Here is a 19,507-nt window from a genome sequence, read left to right on the forward strand (position 1 = left end):
ATCTGTATAAGACAGCTACTGTACAATTTCTGAAGACTACCTCTTTACCCAGCACAGTTGTATTAGTTTTGTCATTTAACTGAACACAGCAGGAATTATTGCTGACAACAGGAATAGAAAGTTCAAGTGTTTATCATCTAACAGTGGAAATATTAGAGAAGTTTAATAAAACACTATAGAACTGCCATGTCTTCAGTGACTTTATTGGGCCGTAACTCCACTATCTGAATTCATAGTTACATGTAACTGCTAACAAGTTCTCTGAATTTTTTTAATACCAACTACTGTGATGGAAAGTAAGAAGAGTTACACTCTCAAGTGTTAGGAGTTTAGGTAAAATTATTCTAGTACCTATAAAGAAAACAAGTTTGACATGTGTTCACTGTCCAAGTAGCACTGTAACAAAGGTACAGTTTCAGTTTGAACTGTAAAATTCATTCTACTTTGAATCTGCACCAGATGCTCTATAAAACTCAGTATGCAAGTTCAGAAATTGGCTATTTACATTACAGGCTAAAGGCAAAGTTTTCGGATCTTAACGTGTTTTAGTTTTGCCTTGTATTTTACCACTTAACAACACAGCTCCAAATCAATCTGCAAGGAAGCTGAAATGACAGCTCTGACAGACATGAACTAGTATATACGTAACACCAAATGGACACACTAATAATGCAATTATGCCTTTAAGTCACCCCTGGCTATCACATCTGTTTAAGAAGGTTAATTCTTTCCCCTCCTTTTCCATCCCTGTGCAGATCTTCTACAAGGCACTTTACATCTCCCTTAATGATACATACCTTTCAACTGTGAATTCAGTTTGCCTTTCTGTTTCATAGGAATGGTATTCCCTGAAAGAAGGTCTCCATTCAGTTTTGTCTTGTTTCTCTGCTCTCCTGTTGTCATTCCATCCTTGCTCTTCTCGTTTAGGGGCTCGCTTCTGGCCTATACAGAAACACTCACATCATTACTGACAGTGTAATAATGATCAAATTGTATTTACCAACCACTGTCTGAAGCGAATTGACTACACAATAGTCTTCTGCTTTACCATCTCCACTCCCAAGTCCCCCAAAATATTAAAAGCACTTAATGTTGTCAGACACTTTCTTTAAAGACATTTACTTTCCCCTCCATATTGATGAATCTGTCTCATGCAAAAATGCTACTCTTGTTGACACTGCTCAGCCATTTAAAAAAACAAAAAACAAAACAAAAAAAAAACAACAACACAACACACAACAGGGTAGAGAAATCTCATCTTGCTCACATTAAGTTATAGAAACTGAGAACAAAACTTTCTCTTATGTTTCCTCAAAGAGCTTAGTGGTGTACTACAGAACAAGACAGAGAAATTTCACCAGAAGACAAGACTGTTGTGGAAGAGATGAAAAGGTGAAAGATTGCAAGACTGTTGTGGAAGAGACGAAGACGGGAAAAAGAGGATCATTTGAGACAGGTGTTAGCTGTTTACCATCAGACAACACATTTCCCTATAGATAAGCTCAATTTAGAGTCTGCACCTCTGTTTTAAGCTCACAATTATGGTATCCAACAAAATAAGGGTCACCTCCTTATATTGCTGCTCTGTGGAGGAAAGAACAATTCACCAACATTACAAGACACTTCGTTTAAATAGCAGAAACACAAGCAGTAAATACAAAGGCTCCAACTAATTCTAGAATTCCAATATACTACAAGACAAAATGCATTTAAGCTTTCTCAGTTTTTGTTTGACATTATTGAGGTTGAAGAGCAGCAGGTAGGGCAAGGCAAGTGCAGAGGAACTGTGTGCTATAAAAAGCAATAAGCTGAGGTTATGCATTCAACCCAAATGCACCTAGCTTAAGACTAGAGTTCAATATGTGCTTCCTTCCCTGTTTTCCCAAATTCTCTGCTCTATTTAGGACAAAGTTCTCCAAAAGCAAGCCTTTTGTCTCCTAGACCCCTATACTTAAACTGTGCAATGCTGAACAAGTTACTGAAGTCAGGTTCTCACGGACAAGTTACAGCCCTGGCTACTGTGCCTCAGTCATTAGCACATAAGAAGAAAACTTATTCTATGTCAATATATTAATATACAAATGAATTCATAGTTCCATAGAAATGCCCATATAAAAAGATCTCTGATCAAAGCTTGTCTGTCAGGCATGAAGTCTAAAACATCATCTTTAAAAAGAAAACTTCAAAGAACTATCCACTCAGAGAAAAAGGTAGAATGGCGACTGATAAAGCTTTTTGTTAGGCATTAAGGACAGTTGCATCTGTACACTGAAGAAAGTTTAATTGGAGCTGCACAAGCAACCCTAGCTTTGGTTTTCTCTAAACTACAAACCACTTGACATAATATGTTCTCTTTTCTCAAGAGTTGGATTTCCTCAGTCCTTATAGCAACAAGCATATTTGCATCGCAAAAATGAAGACAACCTGTGGACGAAGGACCGTTTTGAAATTAGTCTGAGTGCTTTTTATTACAGCATCCTAATTTGAAAAGGATAAAGTTGAAGATATAAAGAATACAGAATGGCATTTACTGTTTGGAAGGGTGTCTGCTCTGTGCATATCCCAACTATACCACCAATTATGTAAGTGTTAACTCTAAATTGGAATCTTGGTGTGGAAAAAAAAAAAAAGACTCATTTGTGATCATTTTTATTTTGATCGAATCTGAACGGGCAACTGCAATACACGAGTGCACATTTATCCCTTTTTGAGCCTCCCACTAGCTATCAGAAGGATAATCGCTCCATATAGAACAACTCAGCAAGAATACAGAGACCACATCCCCAAACATTTAGTACTAACTTCCAATTTACATACATATTTAGAGAACTCCTTAAAATGAGTAAAGCAATAGCAAAACAAGGATGTAAAAGCGATTTTAGAGAGATGTGATTCGGTTACCCAGTACCACTTAAAAGTACTAAAAAGTGCTTCAAAACGAGTCTTGCCAGATAAGCAAGTGTATTACAGTGCATTACAAGTCACCAGCACTGACTATGCTAGACAAAGCAGACAGCTCTTCACTTCAGCGTACAGTTAATTCACTTTGAGTCTAATAAATGGCTATAATTACTGCAGATGGATTTTAAATACTACAAAAATTACTTGTGACACTCATAACCTCAATAAAAATACTTTAACTAGTTTGACAGATGTGCAGCAATGGATTAAAACTGCACGGCTGCAGCGAACACACCTCTCTAATAAACAGTGTCGTCCTCAGAGCAGAAACATGTGGCTTGTGAATCCGTCCAAATACCAGCACAAATTTCAGCTCAGCATATAAGGGCAAACCAAACCAGAGTCTGACAGCAGTGATAACATAAACCATCTGATTTTCTCCCCCGCTACGTATCTGTCACAATGCAGACTCATTTTTATTTAAGGATCCAAAGGACCACCAACCCTCTGGGGGACTGGGTTCGGGGGAAGGAAGAGTAAAACAAAGGCAATCCTGTGTAGTGTTGCCATAATAGCTTTCACTTACAACAAACTGGCCATGCTTTGAATGCTCATTAATTACTTCTCCTGGTACACTCAAATGTTGCCAGCTTGTTAGCGTATACATATACTAGTATGTAAGTTCCCTTCAAAACCGCAATAGGGTTTTATGGATCATTTACTTGAGGTCTTACAAGCACTGTGCTGAAAAACTGAAGATTGCTCTTTTCTAGTTAATAAGTTTAGCCTCATTTAAGACGATTTTCTTGTTTCTTACACTTAAATTTGTATTAAACTGAAGTAGACACCCACCACTCCTCACCTCATCATTACTTCCCTGGAAGGCTGCTGCACCTGCCCAGTCTGTCACCTCAGTTGCCTGTCACTTTACTTTCTAAATTGATAGAACAGAAGAAAAAAAGTACTGATTAAACTGTTTCTAAACCAGCATTTTTCAGAAAATACACCCAAACTATTATTAGAGGTAAAGACGTCTGTAAATAGTAAACTACCAGATATGAGACATAGACATGGCTAAAGTAAAAAACACACCAAACAACAGTGGGCTTTATGAGCTGCAGATTAGGCCAAATAATACAGAGTTAACATACTAAAGTATCTTTCACTTTGTCACCATGATGCACTACTATGAGTATTAGTTTTGCTTATGCAGCAGCATTTACGTAGGAAGACTTCCGAGAAAGTGTTCTTAATAAACACGTTTCGCAGAACTCTGAACTGGGAAAGCAGAAATTATGTTTTTAGGAACTGCAGCGTCTCACTCCCTGCCACTGTACATTGGTGTTATTAATGGAAGGATTTAAAACAACTTGGCAAAATCTAGCTGCCTTTGCAGCGTTGTGTCTAGCTCCCACACAAAGGTTTCCCATTCATAACACCTGTCCCTAGACAGGCAAAACTTTTGCTTGGGAAGAGAGTTCTCTAGTTTATGAAGCGGCAGGCTCTTCACCGGCCTGCTGCGGCTGCAGAACATTCTTATTCTATTTTTTAAGGGAAAAAGGGTAAGCTTTTGGGAGGCAGACCTCGTTTTCCATTTAGACACACACCTTGAATTTCCCAGCTTGCAACCACGTCCAGTCACTGCAGGCGACGGCAGAAATCCTCTCCTGGCCCTGCCGCTTCGAGAAGCCGGGCAGCCGAGGGCGGCAGCTGCCACGCGGCTCCCGGGCAGAGGGATGGAGGCTGCTGATGCTCAGACCGCCTAAGCCTGGCATTCAGGCCTAAAATCCAGCCCAAAACACTGCATCGCAGCATTTTACGGGTTCTCATAAGGCTAAGACCAACTCATCCCACTAAAACAGACGGTGCCTAAACCCGCTGAAAAGGCGGCATCCACCCTCCGTTTCCGCAAGCGCGGCCCGGGACGAGGTCCCAGGCAGGAATCACTTATCCTTGGCCCCAGCAGCACGCACTGGCACAGAACAGAGGGAAAGCGAGTGCTGTTTTCATTCAGGTAGGATGAACATTAGAGCAGCCGCTGTAGCTACATGAAAGATTTATGCATCTTACAGCACGTAATTGATGGAAAAAGCAACGACAAAACGCTTTCTGTTTGACAGCCTACGCTCAGAAGTTTTCTGAATGAATCAAGGACAGCAAGCATAAGTAACAAACAACGAACATTTTTGCCTTCTCCATCTCTCACCTTCAGTTCCACATACACCGTACGCTTAGGTACCTCTGCTCAGAGCAAAAATCTTAATTTTGGTCTTCCCAATACATAAGTTATTCCGTAAATTTGGCCATGATTGTCGCTCCTGCTTTTTCTAGTTTTCCTACCCCCGAGGTGAAGAAAAGAGCAGACGCTTTAATAAGTGGGGAAGTGAGATTCTTTCAAGGGCACGACAATTATTTTTCTGATTTTCCTGCTACTGGTATCTCAGTAATTCCTGACACTGTTTCTTTCAGACTGCAGCCGGAAATAAGCCTGCTGTTTTAATAGTATCAGACCTAATGACCCTCTGCTCTTTCCTAAGCTACAATGGTTTGAATTAGAGAAATCATTCATGATGCAGTACAGCCAGCAATGCTGCCCGCCACTTCTAACCCGTGTTCTCCCTTACATACTGCTCTATGCTTAATGTAAGTGGACTTATAGTTCATTTAGAGTACGTATTGCCATTGCTCTGCAACTCTACCATTTTAATTTAATGGGCTAAATAACCTTGTATCAGCAAACTTGAGCTATTTATCCCTCCCACAGTTCTTCCAGCACAGGCTTGCCACCCACCTACATACACACAAAATAAAGAAAAACTTTATTCAAAAAAATTCTCTTTCGGGCGAGTTTTGACTGCCTTTTAAGATGTTAGAACAAAGCTAACAACAGCAGTTACTAGTCATAAATTTAAATTGTCCTTTCCACTTTTTTTTTCCCCTAAGAGACACTTCTTCCCTCAGCTTTCAGACTAACAACCCATTTTTGAAGAAAAAGTCCGAGCCACAAGACACAACTTAGTGGCAGTTCAGAAAAGATGAAGTGAAAAAAAAACAAAAACAACAAGAAGAATACTGCTCTGGTTGGCCTGGAAGGAGGGTGAGTGGAGAAGTTATGCTATAATACAAGAATCTCTGCAATTAATTACGGCTCCATGTAAAGACACTACTTCATTACCGTCCCAGTAAAACAGCACCTCATACAAACGGACAGCTGGTCTTCCTTTAAAACAAAGTTGCGTTATTGGAAATACTAAAAGATAGCTCCCACTCTCAGGGACTTATTTTCATATATTTCCGGGTACAAGCTGAATTAGGAATGCATGAACAACCAAATTTCTCTCCTTTGCATACATGCGTGTCCATGTGACTTTAATTCCAAACCTTCAAGCATTTGCTTTTGTGAACTAAAGCAGGACTAACTACATGATTTGCAGAATAACACTCTCAAAACACAAAAACAGGTTTCAGCCATTGCATGCAACGCAGCAAAGAAAAATAAGCTGAGCTAAGACTCTATTCGGTGATACTTTCTTTTCTTGCGTGCCAGTACCCAACTACAGAATTGCCTACCACAGCTACCCTCTGGACAGCCCTTATGACTATGTATCTGAAAGAATGATACTGGAATTAATTATTTAAAAATATGTGAACTACAGCCAGCATAAGATAAAATTCCCCAGAAACATTCCATGACGTATTAGCTTAAATAAGTAGCTAAAAATTCAGACAAACGCTAAGTATTCAGGAGCTACATCTAAAAGTTACACGGGTCATCAAACGCATAGGAAAGAAGAAAACCTTCTGGAGGTATCAGCAACAAAGGTTTAGAAATTTCAATTGAACAGAGCTTATTACTGCATGATCAACAGATTTAATTTGCCTGGACTGCTGAAGAATGCAAGCTCTGCAACAAGGCCTTTTGAATAAAGAGCTGGCAAATGCAGTTTGGCCACTGTGCTAAGAATGAACTGAGCTAACATTAAGTGGCGCAACTGCAGGAGCTGTAATACCTACAAAGAGCCCTTACCCAAAGCCTCAGCAGTCAGTTAAAGAATAACAATAAAAAAAATAAGGTTAGTTAAAAAAGCCACAACCACATCACTATGGCCAAAAATGTAAGTTTTGATAGGCTATGAAGTAGTAGTTTTCTTTCTCTGTAGCAAAACAAAACAAAATAATAATAGTCTTGTAATTGTGTCAACTCATAACAAACAGTTCGGATTCTAAAGATCAAAGCACTGAATTATCAAGCAAAGACCTCTTACATGAGGTTGTTTCAAATTGAAAACATCTCCAGAAACTAAGTTACAACTCCTCTGCAAAAGGTAGCCAAGAACTAAGCAAAACAGAAATGCTGATTTGCAACAATACTGAGTAAACCTTCCACTCCAACATCAAAACCTAACACCAAAAACAGTCTCTAAAGCTTTCTACTTATTGCAGGTTTAAGGTCATACAGAAGGCTGAGGCTTGTTTCAAGTCTTTCTTAAGATAAAGACTATTTTCAGATTTAAAATTTTCAAGAAATAATACAACAATAAAACAAGTTGTGAAGCTTAACAACGCTTTTTGTAACCCAAACGAGCAATACACTCCAACAAATTGATAAAACTTGTACAGTGAAGACTTAATTTTGTCACTTTGGTCATAATATCAGAACCTGATTCAGCTGTTCAGATGGGTCTAGATGCTCCTTTACGGTATTTAATTCCTAATCAGTGAAATGAAATTAGAGGGAGTTGTTCCCCAAATCTGACAGCTTAAAAAAAGTCGTTAAGAGAGACTGGAAACAATTATTTTTACATCAATTTTAAGAGAAATAATACAAGTTTAGTCATTAGTTCCATAACTCAGTCATTTTAATCAATATTGTGTGTGATTGCTTATTTGCCAAACAAGGGTGTATTCTTCTGGAAATGCAGCCATCGTTACAGGCTTTATGCAAAATTCAGCTGGTAAGAGCAGCTTCCCCAGCAGTTACTCATTCTCACCCATTAAGCCAATAGTCCCCAGAATCTTTTACAGTGCCCAGAAGTTTTCTGGCTGAATTCTGTATACCAGATGTGCATGTATTTGTACGGCCCAGATAAAAAGCTGATGCCTGTGGCAGAAGCGCACGGGCAGGCCCAAGTCTCACCTCCCTGCCTCGTTTTGTATGCTGAGCGCTATACATTCGCAGTCCCTGCTCACAACAAGCCCAAGACACAAAAGCATACAAAATCCAGGATAGCCACTTGCTTTAAAGGAGAAAGTGATGTGTTTTGTGTTTTTTTTTTTTTCCGAGGGAATAACTCTTAAGCTATTCAACTTTCCTAAAGCCTGCTATAGGCCAGCAGTCTTTTCCCCATTTAAATTAGCAGGGAAGTAGAACAAGGCACACGCCTGATGTCTCTACATGGGGAAAGCGGGTTTCCCAGCATCAAGGTAGCAGAAGATACTCAGGCAGCCCAGCAGGTCACTGTGCACTGCCACAGAAGTACGTCCAGAACCTGTTTAAGGTACCTTACAGAGAAGCAGGATGCTCTTCACGTACTTCATGGTCCTGGCAGACTACCGTCACCTACCAGCACTTGCGAGAGAACTTTTCCATCGAAACTTGATTTTGCTGTTCGCTGAACAGGGTCCTTTGCCTCCTGTTGATAACCACCGCAAAGCGCCCTTAAAATGAAGTAAGCCTGGTACTAACGTGAGCATTGGTCTTCCAGGCAGGGATCCCTGACAGTCGCATGATGGTCTCATCTCGGAAGAATCCCAAAAGACAAGTTCTGCACGACTGTCTAAAATGACAGCTTCCGAGATCACCCCCTCCAAAGGCGCTCGTTAATTAGGACAGCTTCGGCATCGGGAGGTTCTCAGCTCCACAAGGTCAAGGAACTGCGGCCGGGGCGGTGTCAGGCTAACCCTAACCAGTAGAAGGGGTAGCGGCGGGGGAACCTGACGGAATGCTAACCCCGATGCAAGAACCACGCTTTTTTTTTTTTTTAATTTATTTTTTTTTCCCTAAGGTACTGACGCTGAAGGAATTGGAGCGGTTTGGGCTGGAAGGGGCATTACAGAGCATTTAATTCCAGCCCCCCCCCCCGCCACGGGCACGGACCCCTCCCGCAGCGCAGGCTGCCCACAGCCCCATCCAGCCTGGCCTCGAGCACCCCCCCGGGACGCGTCTCCCGTGCCCGCCGCCCTCCCGGCGCAGGATTCACACCGAGTGCGGCTCCCCCCGCCCCGTACCGGGCTGCGGCGCGGTGGAGGCGGCGGCGGCGGCGGTGGTGGTGCCGCCGTGCTGCTTGCGCTCCTTCTGGGACTCCCTCCTGCCGGCGCCCGCCCGGCCGCCGCCCCTCCTGGCCGCCGCCGCCGCCGCCTCGTCGCGCTGCTTGCGCTGCTGCCGGCGGCGCTCGGCCTCGCGGAGGATGTCGAAGGGGTCGGACTCGTCGTCCAGCAGCTGGCAGAAGCGGTTGGCCACGGCGCAGCCGAAGCTCTCCTGCATCGCGGCGCGACGCGACGCACACCCGCGCTGCGCCGCCGCCGCCGCCGCCGCTCCGCGGGGAGGGAGGGGGGGAGGGGGCGGAGCCGGGCGTGGCCACGCCCTCCCTTCCCGGCCTCGCCAGCCAATCGCGCGTCGGGGCCGCCGGCGGCGCGCGGACTCCGCCTATCGGCGCGGCCCGCCCCGCCCGCCGCCGGCACGCGCGACCGCGGCTGGGCAATGGCAGGAGCGAGCAGGCCAATCGAGGCCCCGCCTCCAGCGAGGCCCCGCCCCCTGCCGCGGGGCGGCGGCCAATGGGGACGCAGCGGCGCGCGGGAGCCCCGTGAGGCCGCAGGGTGGGCGGCAGTTGCCCGCCTCAGCGCCCCGAGTGGGGGCGGCTCCGGGCGCAGCCCGGCGGGGCACGGGCGTGCCAAAAAGCCTCCGGAGTTAACGTAAGAAACTGTACCGTCGTAAAAGCGTATTTGGTTTGATACAAAGCAGAGTTGGGAAAACGTAGTCGTGAGCGGGTAGATAAGAGGTATGGCAGCTATTGGTACGCTGCGGTGTGGGTCCTGATGACAACGGGCAATAACGTCACTTGCATTATGGTATTTGTGCAGTATTCGCTCTTATCTGCCTGAAGACCATCGCTGCCTCCAAGTTTTCGGGTCAGACCTTTGGGGTATCACTAGAAATGTTTGAGGGGTGCTTCAAGCATTTCCTCTTGCACTTACCACGTGTATGTACTCCGTTTCACTAAGAAGCACAGCATTTACCATCCTAGGGGAGACAGATGTTTAATATTTATTTCTGAGAGGGTTTCGCATCCTCACACTCCTGAATTGTGATGCTCTTCCTGAGTCCAGCTAGATGGATAGAACACAGCTACTTTTTATTGTTTTCTTTTGAATGCTTGTTCCCTATCTTTTCACTGCGCTTCTGTGTTACGTTGTAATAAAAGGTATTCTTTGCTGTAACGTTAAACAGGATCTGATCTGACGGTAGATCATGCAATGGTTCGTTATTCTGGTAATTTACCTCTGAGAGAGAGCACTCTTGTTTCTACACTAACTAAACCACTAAAATATCAGTGCTCTTATACATTAAGTTGATAGAATGTCATCAAAATATTGTGAGGAACAAACACATTTAGTATCGTTCAATTAAGATACTGTAGCTCAGATGATTTTTTTAGGACTGTCTTTACACAATGTGACCTTAACCATTAGTTTTATGTGCATGGTTGCGTGTAGTGAAAAGCAGCAAGTCCTTTACGCCATGCACGCTGTGCACGCATTTCCTGTTCCAGTAGCAGGATCTGGACAAAGGAGTCACTTCTCTCCTCTTGGTCGTTGTCGTTACTGCACAAAACTCTTAATTTTCAGACCAGCTAAGATATCAGAAGTGGCATCAGCTCACTTCTTCTTTTGCACTGCCTCCTAATTTGCATAACAAAGATATATTATTTCATACTAGATAAATTAACAAAATCCATGTAAAGAAGTTGATCTGCAGCTAGGCCCTTGGGAATCGTTTCAAAATGTCACAGGTACCTTGAGCTAGCACAGGATAATTATGGAGATACTTAGTTGCTTGCTTCTATCTTACTGCATTATACCAATTCACAATATCTACAATTTCATGTACGGAACCGTAACATTAATTCCACCCATCACTGGAGTTTCTCAGTAGCTACGGTGATATATGGAGTAATAACTCACGTCAAGAAGATGGTTGATGTTAATAAAGAAGGGGGAGATGTGGGAGCGTGGCCATGGGGGTCGACAAGCCCCATGGTTGGTGATAACACCAGACTCTTAACGATGAGGCCACCAGGAATGTGAAGAGTAGAGAGGGAACAAAGAAGGGTGATTCCGGAGACGCCTTGCCGTCTCGGGTTGCTTGTTCTCCCTCCGTTAAGGCATGGGAGTTGCTGGGCGGTTGCTGTTGCCGGGCGAGGTTGTTTGCAACGCGGGAAAAGGCGGCCCCGCATGGGCTGGTGTCGATCACATTTTGTTGCTGCCGGGAACCGTGGGGGGGGCAGAGCATGCGCAGAAGAAGAGGGAGCCGGTCGAAGCCGCCCCTGCGGTGTGGACGAGATAATTACAATAGGAAGCGGCGACAGGTCACACATACGTATAGGCGTACTCGGGTTTCTTATGAATATGTAAAAGCAATGTTCTACATGTTCAGAAAGTTCGACGGTTGTGCGTGCCGGTGCAGCGTGGACTCCCCACGCACCCGGCACTGTTTGCTTGCCTTCTGTAAATATTACTAAATTCAGGCTGAGTTGTATCTTCATTTATAACACTACCTATAACACTTGCAGCATCAGTTACACAGTTTTGGAAAATTAGAAGAGCTAAACACCATTTGTTTCCAGGATGCAGTTATTTTAATACATCAGTCGTTTCTTTTCCCCCCAAGCATACATTGTCCTCTCACAGGAACTTTCTCCTCCAGGTGATTCTTAGGGCTGAAGTTTCAAGTGGCACAGATCCAAACACGTGCAAACCCGTTCACTCATCTTGGAAACGATGGTTACAGGGTGTTGCGTTTTCTCCTCAGACCGGGTGAGTACGTGGGCAGGACTTTGGCGCGCAGCAGCAAGTTTGAGAAGCTGGAGCATCGTTAGTATGAAGACGATTGTGTCTAAACAAAAGTTAGGGATCCTTTTTCGTTAGTTTAGAGAAGGTAGCTGTGAACTGTAAGTCATAATGAAGGGGCGCCTGACATTAATCCCAAAAATTAGCTAATAATGACTGTTGTACAAATTGCTTATTTCACAACCTCCAATTAGCACAACTGCGATGGTGAGATAGCGAGGCGGAACTAGCGCGTTAACTTAACCGCACAGGCTGATGACCCACACTGGCTTTTAATGCTGGCTTTAACGGGAAGCGCTAACTCGCTTAACGCGACCCCGGGCCTCACAACCGCCATAACGGCCGCCCCCCCGCTCCGCTCCGCTCCGCGCCACGCGTGCGCCTCTTCCCCGCTCCCGCCAGCGGCGGCCCCTTTAAACGCAGCGCGCGCCGCGCCGCGCCGCCATTGGTGCGGGGGCGGCGCAATAACAACAGCGTGCGCCGGCCGGCGCGGCCAATCAGCGGGCGAGCGCGGCGCGGGGGGCGGGGCGTGCGCGGCAGCCCGCGAGCCCACCGCGTTTCGAATTCCGCCCGTGGGAGCCGCGCCCGCCCAATGGGGCGGCGGGACGGCGGCCGCCTCCCGCCCGGGCCCCGCCCTCGGGGGGGGAGGCGGGGCCTCGCGGGGCGCTCGCCAGGCGATTGGCCGCGGGGAGCTGCCGCTCCGTGACGTCGCGGGTGCGTTCGGTGATTGGTCACGCCCAGGCGCGAAATGTAACGCGGGAAAACCCGGGGTGCGGGCCGGGCTGCGGGCGCGGAGGGCGGGCGGCGTCGCCGGGACCGGGGCCGCTTCGCAGAGGTGCGCGCGGGGCGCTATGGCCGCCGGCCACCGCCCCTGCTGCTGCTGCTGACCTCGCGTGCTCCGCTCGGGGACAGGGTCGCGCGCGTGGGGCAGGCACCGAGACCCCCTCCGGCAGCCGGCGATGAGCGGCTGAGGCGGGCCCGGGCGGCGACAGCAGGCGGCCGCGCCACCCCAGCGCCCCATCAGCGCGGCTCCCCCCGCGGCTCCCCTCCGCCCCGATGGCGGAGCGTCCTCCTCCTCCTCCTCCTGCGGCGGCGGCCCCGCCGGTGATCTTCTGCCAGGACTCCCCGCAGCGCGTGCTGGTGTCCGTCATCAGGACCACCCCCATCAAGCCGTCCCCGCGGCGGGGCGGCGGCGAGGAGCCGGCGCCCGCCCCGCCCGTGCCCACCAGCCCCGGCTTCAGCGACTTCATGGTGTACCCGTGGCGCTGGGGCGAGAACGCGCACAACGTCACCCTCAGCCCCAGCCCCGGCACCGCCGCCGCCGCCGCCTCCGCCTCCTCCGCCGCCTCCGAGCCCGCGCAGCAGCCCCGCGGCGGGGCGGCCGCGGACGCCGCCCGGGACGAGGAGGAGGCCGGCAGCACGGACAGCGGCGGCGGCGGGCACCGGCACCTCAAGGTGAGGGGGGGGGGGAGGAGGGGGAAGGGAGGGAGCGAGGGGAGTTAAAGGGGGGCCCGGCGCCGCGCCCGCCTCCGCGCGGAGATTTAAAGTGAGGTCACTTCCGCGCGCGCGCCCGGGCGGAGGGGGGGGGGGGGCAGGGCCGGGCCCGGGGCCGGGGGGGGGCGCGCCCCCAACGGTCGCGGCGGCGGGTAACGGCCGCGCTGCTGCCGCCTGGCGACCGCCCGCCGCGGCCCCGGGACGGGCGTGGGGGTGTGGGCGGGGGGAGGGGGGGGGGCGGCTCTCCTCAGCGCCGTCTCCGTCTGCCCGAACGCAGGACGGGATAAGGCGCGGCCGGCCGCGGGCGGACACGGTGCGGGACCTCATCAGCGAAGGGGAGCTCTCGTCCAGCAGGATCCGCTGCAACGTCTGCAACAGGGTGTTCCCCAGGGAGAAGTCGCTGCAGGCGCACAAGCGGACGCACACCGGTAAGCGGGGGTGGCAGTAAGAGGGGCGTCCCGTCCCGTCCCTCCCTCACCTTGCGGTGCTGTGCCTCCCCTGCTGCCTCCCTGCCTGCGCGTTTCTCAAGCAGCACTTAAAGCGTAGCCATCGGAAGAGAAAGTAGCTTGTAGAAACCTCCCGCGGCGTGTACGGCCTAATGCTGTGTGGCTGAAGTGCTGAGCAAAAAGTTGAGATGCTTGAAGTCACTGGTCCGCCTGTCCGTCCTACCGGCTGCTTGCTTGGAGTCTGCTTTCCGCCGTGGAGGTTGTCACGCTGATTTACCGATCTGCACACGCAAAGCAGCTCTAGAAGTAACTTACAGTGAAATTGAGATCCAGCATCAACTCGCTCAATACCCACATGAACTAGAAGTTAAAGGGAAACGCTGTTTTTCATTCCAATCAAATACATTTTCCTTCAAGCTGCAGGAGTGGTTTTTTGTTCTTTGTTTTTTTTTTTGCAAGGTGTGAATTGTCATGGTTCACAATACCAACACAACAAAGTGAAAAACTTTGGCTCCCACAGTCTCTTCTTCTGACTCAAGTGCATAAGGCAAATCTCGTTACTAACACTAAGCATGAGTTTCCTCGTGCTCTTTGGTCAAAAGATGTTTTCACTTCACTTGCTTACGTTAGGTGTCGAACTTCCATGTTAAATACGGATTGCTTGGTTGTGCAGGGCTTAGCCTGGTGTTACTCTTCTGACTTAGTAAGTCATGGTTAACCTCATTTTGTCGTCCTTTCTGAGCAGTGGTGGCCTGGCACACCTGCAGTTCTCTTGAGACAGAGGAAATATTTGTCATCTGAGTTCTTGGTGAAGTTCACACGGAGAAGTCATTTTTGATAGCTGGTTGAAGAAAGCTTTTTTGGCTGGCATAAGCTTCTCTTGCTACCTTCACTTATCCAACTTTTTTCAAATAGTCTACTGAAACTATAGTGAGATACTTCTGCAACTTCGTACGTTGCTATATTGTTGACCTCGGTTATTTTACCCCAGTTCAATCTATGTTAATGATAATATATATAAGGCTACAACCTGAATTACGTTACTTTATTTATTTCACTTCATATGTTTCCTGCTCTGCAGGTGCATAGTTTCATGGGACAAAGCTTGTGTAGTACTCTGCAAGAGTCTTAAATCAAAAAATATGTGGAAAAACTGTAACTTCATCATTTCTATGGAGGGAAAAAAACGTGTTAGCCAGTAGCATTGGATATCTCTGTGTGGTAAAAGTGGATCTTGGCTGTCTGGTACACTAAGGCTTTCTGAGTAGACAGAAGTGCCTGACTGGGTAAATGAAGAGCTTGCTTGTGCAAATCTCAAGCCAAAGATGACCACTGGATACTATGACTCTTCTTTTATACATAGCTTTCACAAATCTTTTCTGTTATTATTTTTAAGGTGAAAGGCCTTATTTGTGTGACTACCCAGACTGCGGGAAAGCCTTTGTTCAGAGTGGGCAGCTCAAAACTCACCAGCGCCTCCACACAGGGGAGAAGCCTTTCGTCTGCTCAGAGAATGGTGAGCCAGAGAATGACCCGCGGCTTTCAGAATTAGCGGCAGCCTAGTACCGTAAATGTGTGCACATCAGCAAGCTTTGGCTCTTAACTTTGGAAGAGCTTCTAGAGCGGAGAGTAGCCAGACAATCTGCATAATCATCCAAGTGTGTATGGAAGGTCTGCATATGTTACTATACGATGTTACCAGTGATGTTGTCAGTTGATACTGATGTATAAAATGATTGGGTGTGTTACAAACCTTGCAACTAGTTGTTTTCACCTGTATCTATGCTCTTCTGTAGTGAGGAAGGCTGGATTTCGCAGCCTCTTCCTCCTACAGATGTTATGCTTGCTCGGCGGTAGACTGCTTTCCTTAACATGTCTTTCTTTGGCATTTTGTGTTTTTAAGGCTGTCTGAGCAGATTCACGCATGCAAACCGTCACTGCCCCAAACATCCGTATGCCCGTCTGAAGAGGGAAGAACTCACTGACAGACTGAGTGAAAAACAGACAGCTGACAATAAAGCTGTGGCTGAGTGGCTAGCAAAGTAAGTTCCCTTATGGTGTGATCTTTGTCTACATAGTCGTAAAAGTGGCCTGAGAAAGCACTTTATTCCTAGGAGGAAAAAAACAAAAGAAAACAAACCAGAATCAGATGTGCCTCTAGCATTACTTGGTCCAGCCTTTCCTTTCCTTTAAGAACTATTGACTCTAAGTTGAGACAAAGTTCCTCATGAGAATTGTGTTTTCTGTTTTTTTTTTTAATTTCATTTTATTTTCTCTGCTTAAATGTTTATTTTTGCTTGAATAACACTTGCTAATAACTTCCTAGTACTGCAGCCTTCCAGCTGAATTTGCGTTTATATGAGGGACATGAATTGTGTACACACAGGTAGCCTGTTGGGGATACCATGGGGCATCTGTCACAGATGTTTGCTTGGGCACTTCCCTTTTCGCGTTTCAAATGTGGGTTTCTGACAGCTTAAATACTACCATATAAGGGCTGAAAGATAAAACAAAGTGCAGTGCTCAGTCATGTGCCAAGTTAAAAAAAAAAAAAAAAAGCTCTTGAGTCTTTTTGCCAGCTTTGCCTGGGTTGGCACATGAGTTGAATGTATTTCAAAAACGTTCATCACACTTGATTTTGTAGATACTGGGAGACTAGAGAACAGCGTGCTCCTGCTTTGAAAAGTAAAGCAATTCAGAAAACCGATCAGGAACAGCAGGACCCGATGGAGTATCTTCAGTCTGACGAAGAGGATGACGAAGAGAAAAACAGTGCTCACTCAGCTGCTCGCCGCCGCCTCCAGGAACAGCGTGAACGTATGCATGGTGCATTGGCTCTCATTGAGCTTGCAAACCTAGCTGTGGCACCACTCCGGCAGTAGATGGGAAAGAAGTTTGCCTATACAAAATACTTCCTGGTGGTACTTAACCAGTTAGATCCTGGGCATAAGCTAAGCACCTTATTTGCTTATCATAGGCTGCTATTCTGTAGAATTTATGAAGAATGTTGTTACCCCATAACATGGGGTGAGAGAATTGCACTTTTTGTAAGGTAAATGTTAGATGTAAAGTTTCTAAGTATTTTGTAAATATGGGGCTGCGTAATGCAGGGTTAACAAAGTACATGTGGGAAGCTAGATTTTGCAAGGTTAACTCATTTATTTGAAGCAGTTTTCACAGGGAGCACTTTCTGAACACAGTGTTTGTGACTAGCAGAATGGTACACGTGGCCAAAGAAGGCTGACAAAAAGAAAAGTATTTATCTGAACTATTTAAGCAAATTTATATAAAGTGGTAGGTCTGAAGATACTGTAAGCACCAATGAAACCACGTTTTTCTAAATGTCAGTGTATATTTTACCTAGTATCACTGAGGTGTAGAAGGCAAAGCTTAGTTATTTCAACTTGTAGAGGGGAAGAAGCTGCTTCATGCAGGTGAATTACAGGATAGTTCAGGATCTTCACTGTGACTGCTCCAGGTATGAGGATGACTTTGCTATTTTACGTTTTCTGGTTTCATCTTAACAGAATTTATTGGTAGCACTTGTTATTCCTAGCATATAATGTTAGGAACTTTTGCACATTGTTGTTTTTATCTGAAAATGATTAGTCTTGCAAAGTCTAGACAAAGGTAAACAATTGGTGATATTTTTTCAGATATTTTTGGGCCCTGTAACAATTTGGCACTTGTTTTTATTAATAAGGGGGTATTTACAGGGTGGTAAGGATTTGTAGTAAACTATTCTAGATCTCCTATTAGCAAACACTAAGTTTTAAAGTCTTGCTTTTACCTGGTTATTAGCAAATAGAAGCCTCCGTATTTTCTGTGCATAAAGCCACCTTATCGCTTTACTTACGGATAACATGCCAATTTTGTGTTCACTAACTTTAGCACAGCTATCAATTAAACACTGCAGAAAAATATTCACTATACAACTAGAAAATAGGCTTCCAAAGATAGTTACAAGTGTGTTAACAGTGTGATTTCATGTACATCCCAAATAAATGAAGTTACAGAACGCTGCTTAGTAATATCAGATGCTGATATAAAATGTTTAGTGGGATGTTTTGTTACTTCATGAATGTTGCATACTTTTGAATACCATTGTCTTATGGTAATCTGTTTCTGCATTTTGTTTGGAAGGCAATCAGAGATTTGTAATATGCTAACAAGGCGTTGTCTTCAAATTGAACTTTTTTTTTGCAGTTGAGGGGATACTGCTTTAGGGGATATTAATAATACATTTACTGACCTGCTTGCTTTTAACTCTTCCTTCTCATTGAAGGTCAGGAAATTCAGATGAGAAGGGAAGCCACTTTCCCTCTTGTTTAAGCAAGAGGAAAATAGCATTTTATCAATCACTTGATACAGACTGACTAGATGCCTATAGCTGTTCCAGAATAGTAAGTCTACTTTTCCACCAGAAACTGCAAGTGTTGGATTATGTTCTTTGATGGTTGATAACCTGTTGTGGTAGAAAATTGTATTAATCATTAATCATTGTTTAACATCATATGTCGATGATGCACTTGACTAAGGAGACATTGAATATTTAAACAAAAACCACCACCAACAAAACAAACAAGATTGCGTTTGTGGAATGTAATTAATTTTGTACCAGTTATACGGTTTAACTTCTGTTTTCAGCTGGCATCAGGCTCATTTGTTTTAAGTCTTTTTGGGCTTAAAAGTATGAAACACTTTGGAGTCATTCTGGGCTCCTTAGCCTATGTAAAATTGGTAATTCAGGGTATAGGTCTAGAATGTGACAAATTGGTTTTTACTGTTCAGGTGACTACATGCAAAGACTCTGATCTCAAAATGAGCCCTAAGTATAAGTCTGTTGTATTACTGAGTTGTAACTTGTAATTGTTTGAGTAGTATTTCACAGGGCTCAAGATCTCCAGCACTGTTGTAATCACCAGCTGGTTGCAGACTTGAAGTCATATAACTTCACGGGTTGATTTTATTTTCTTCAATCAGCTGTAAGGTTTTGGACAACTTGCAGAATATTTTTCACTATGACAAGCATGCTGAACTGTACTTCCCTGTAGAGAAGATTCAGACAGTTCAAGCTGTTTTGTGTAGTGAGAAGTTTCGGGTAAGATACCAAGTTAAAAAACTAAGGTGTGAAAGACTGCTTTTTGTATTATAAAGAAGTGATTACACACAAGAATCTTGAAGATTAAATTGTTGTTTGGCATGACTTAACAGCAGAAGAGTGAATGTGCCGTCAGTTCAATAGATGCTTTAAATAAAGAGTTGGTTTAATTTTAAAATTCTGTGTGTGTGTGTGCGCTGTTTATAGTAATTCTTAATGTTTCCATTCTTCCTTGTTCTTATAATCCCATCTGCCTGACCGGTCACAGAACACAGAGGACCCGTGTCCCTCTTGTTGTTCTGTCGTGTTTCCCTCCCCCTCCCGCCCCCCCCATTTCTCAACATTTTGGTTGCTTATGGGCAACTGGAACACACCTGTGCTCCCGTGGAACCCTTTTCTGAGGAGATGGGTTAAAAATAAAGCAGACCGGTGCCAGGCTTTGACAGGCGGTGCCTTGCTGCGAAGCGCAGAGCCGCCGCTTACAGCTCCGGGCTGGCGG

General features: G+C 45.8%; 3 protein-coding genes across 4 annotated transcripts in view; 1 reads left to right on the plus strand and 2 right to left on the minus strand.

The window, feature by feature from the left end:
- Positions 1-9,453, minus strand: part of HABP4 (hyaluronan binding protein 4) — a 26,681-nt gene extending 17,228 nt beyond the window's left edge. Inside the window, exons 1-2 of one of the 2 annotated variants that reach the window (XM_083817950.1) lie at positions 9,130-9,453; positions 798-942 (exon numbers count right to left, since the gene is read on the minus strand). In XM_083817950.1, the coding sequence (XP_083674076.1) occupies positions 798-942; positions 9,130-9,385 (401 nt within the window). In that variant the 5' untranslated portion in view covers positions 9,386-9,453. The remainder of the gene's footprint in view (positions 1-797; positions 943-9,129) is intronic. The other variant, XM_083817951.1, reaches the window with a different exon arrangement.
- LOC310889830 (uncharacterized protein) lies at positions 3,800-12,988 on the minus strand (the record flags this gene model as incomplete). The annotated part of the gene is made up of 2 exons (XM_083817954.1): positions 3,800-3,835; positions 11,083-12,988. One exon carries the CDS (start codon positions 12,986-12,988, stop codon positions 12,194-12,196), a length of 795 nt encoding a protein of 264 aa, XP_083674080.1. The 3' UTR covers positions 3,800-3,835; positions 11,083-12,193.
- On the plus strand, positions 12,750-19,186 carry ZNF367 (zinc finger protein 367). Its single transcript, XM_083817952.1, has 5 exons — positions 12,750-13,422; positions 13,739-13,889; positions 15,304-15,423; positions 15,811-15,949; positions 16,552-19,186. Exons 1-5 carry the CDS (start codon positions 13,024-13,026, stop codon positions 16,787-16,789), a joined length of 1,047 nt encoding a protein of 348 aa, XP_083674078.1. The 5' UTR covers positions 12,750-13,023; the 3' UTR covers positions 16,790-19,186.
- Positions 19,187-19,507: the final 321 nt, after the last annotated feature.

Source organism: Anser anser, assembly GCF_964211835.1.
Source record: "Anser anser genome assembly, chromosome: Z".
Classification (NCBI taxonomy): domain Eukaryota; kingdom Metazoa; phylum Chordata; class Aves; order Anseriformes; family Anatidae; genus Anser; species Anser anser.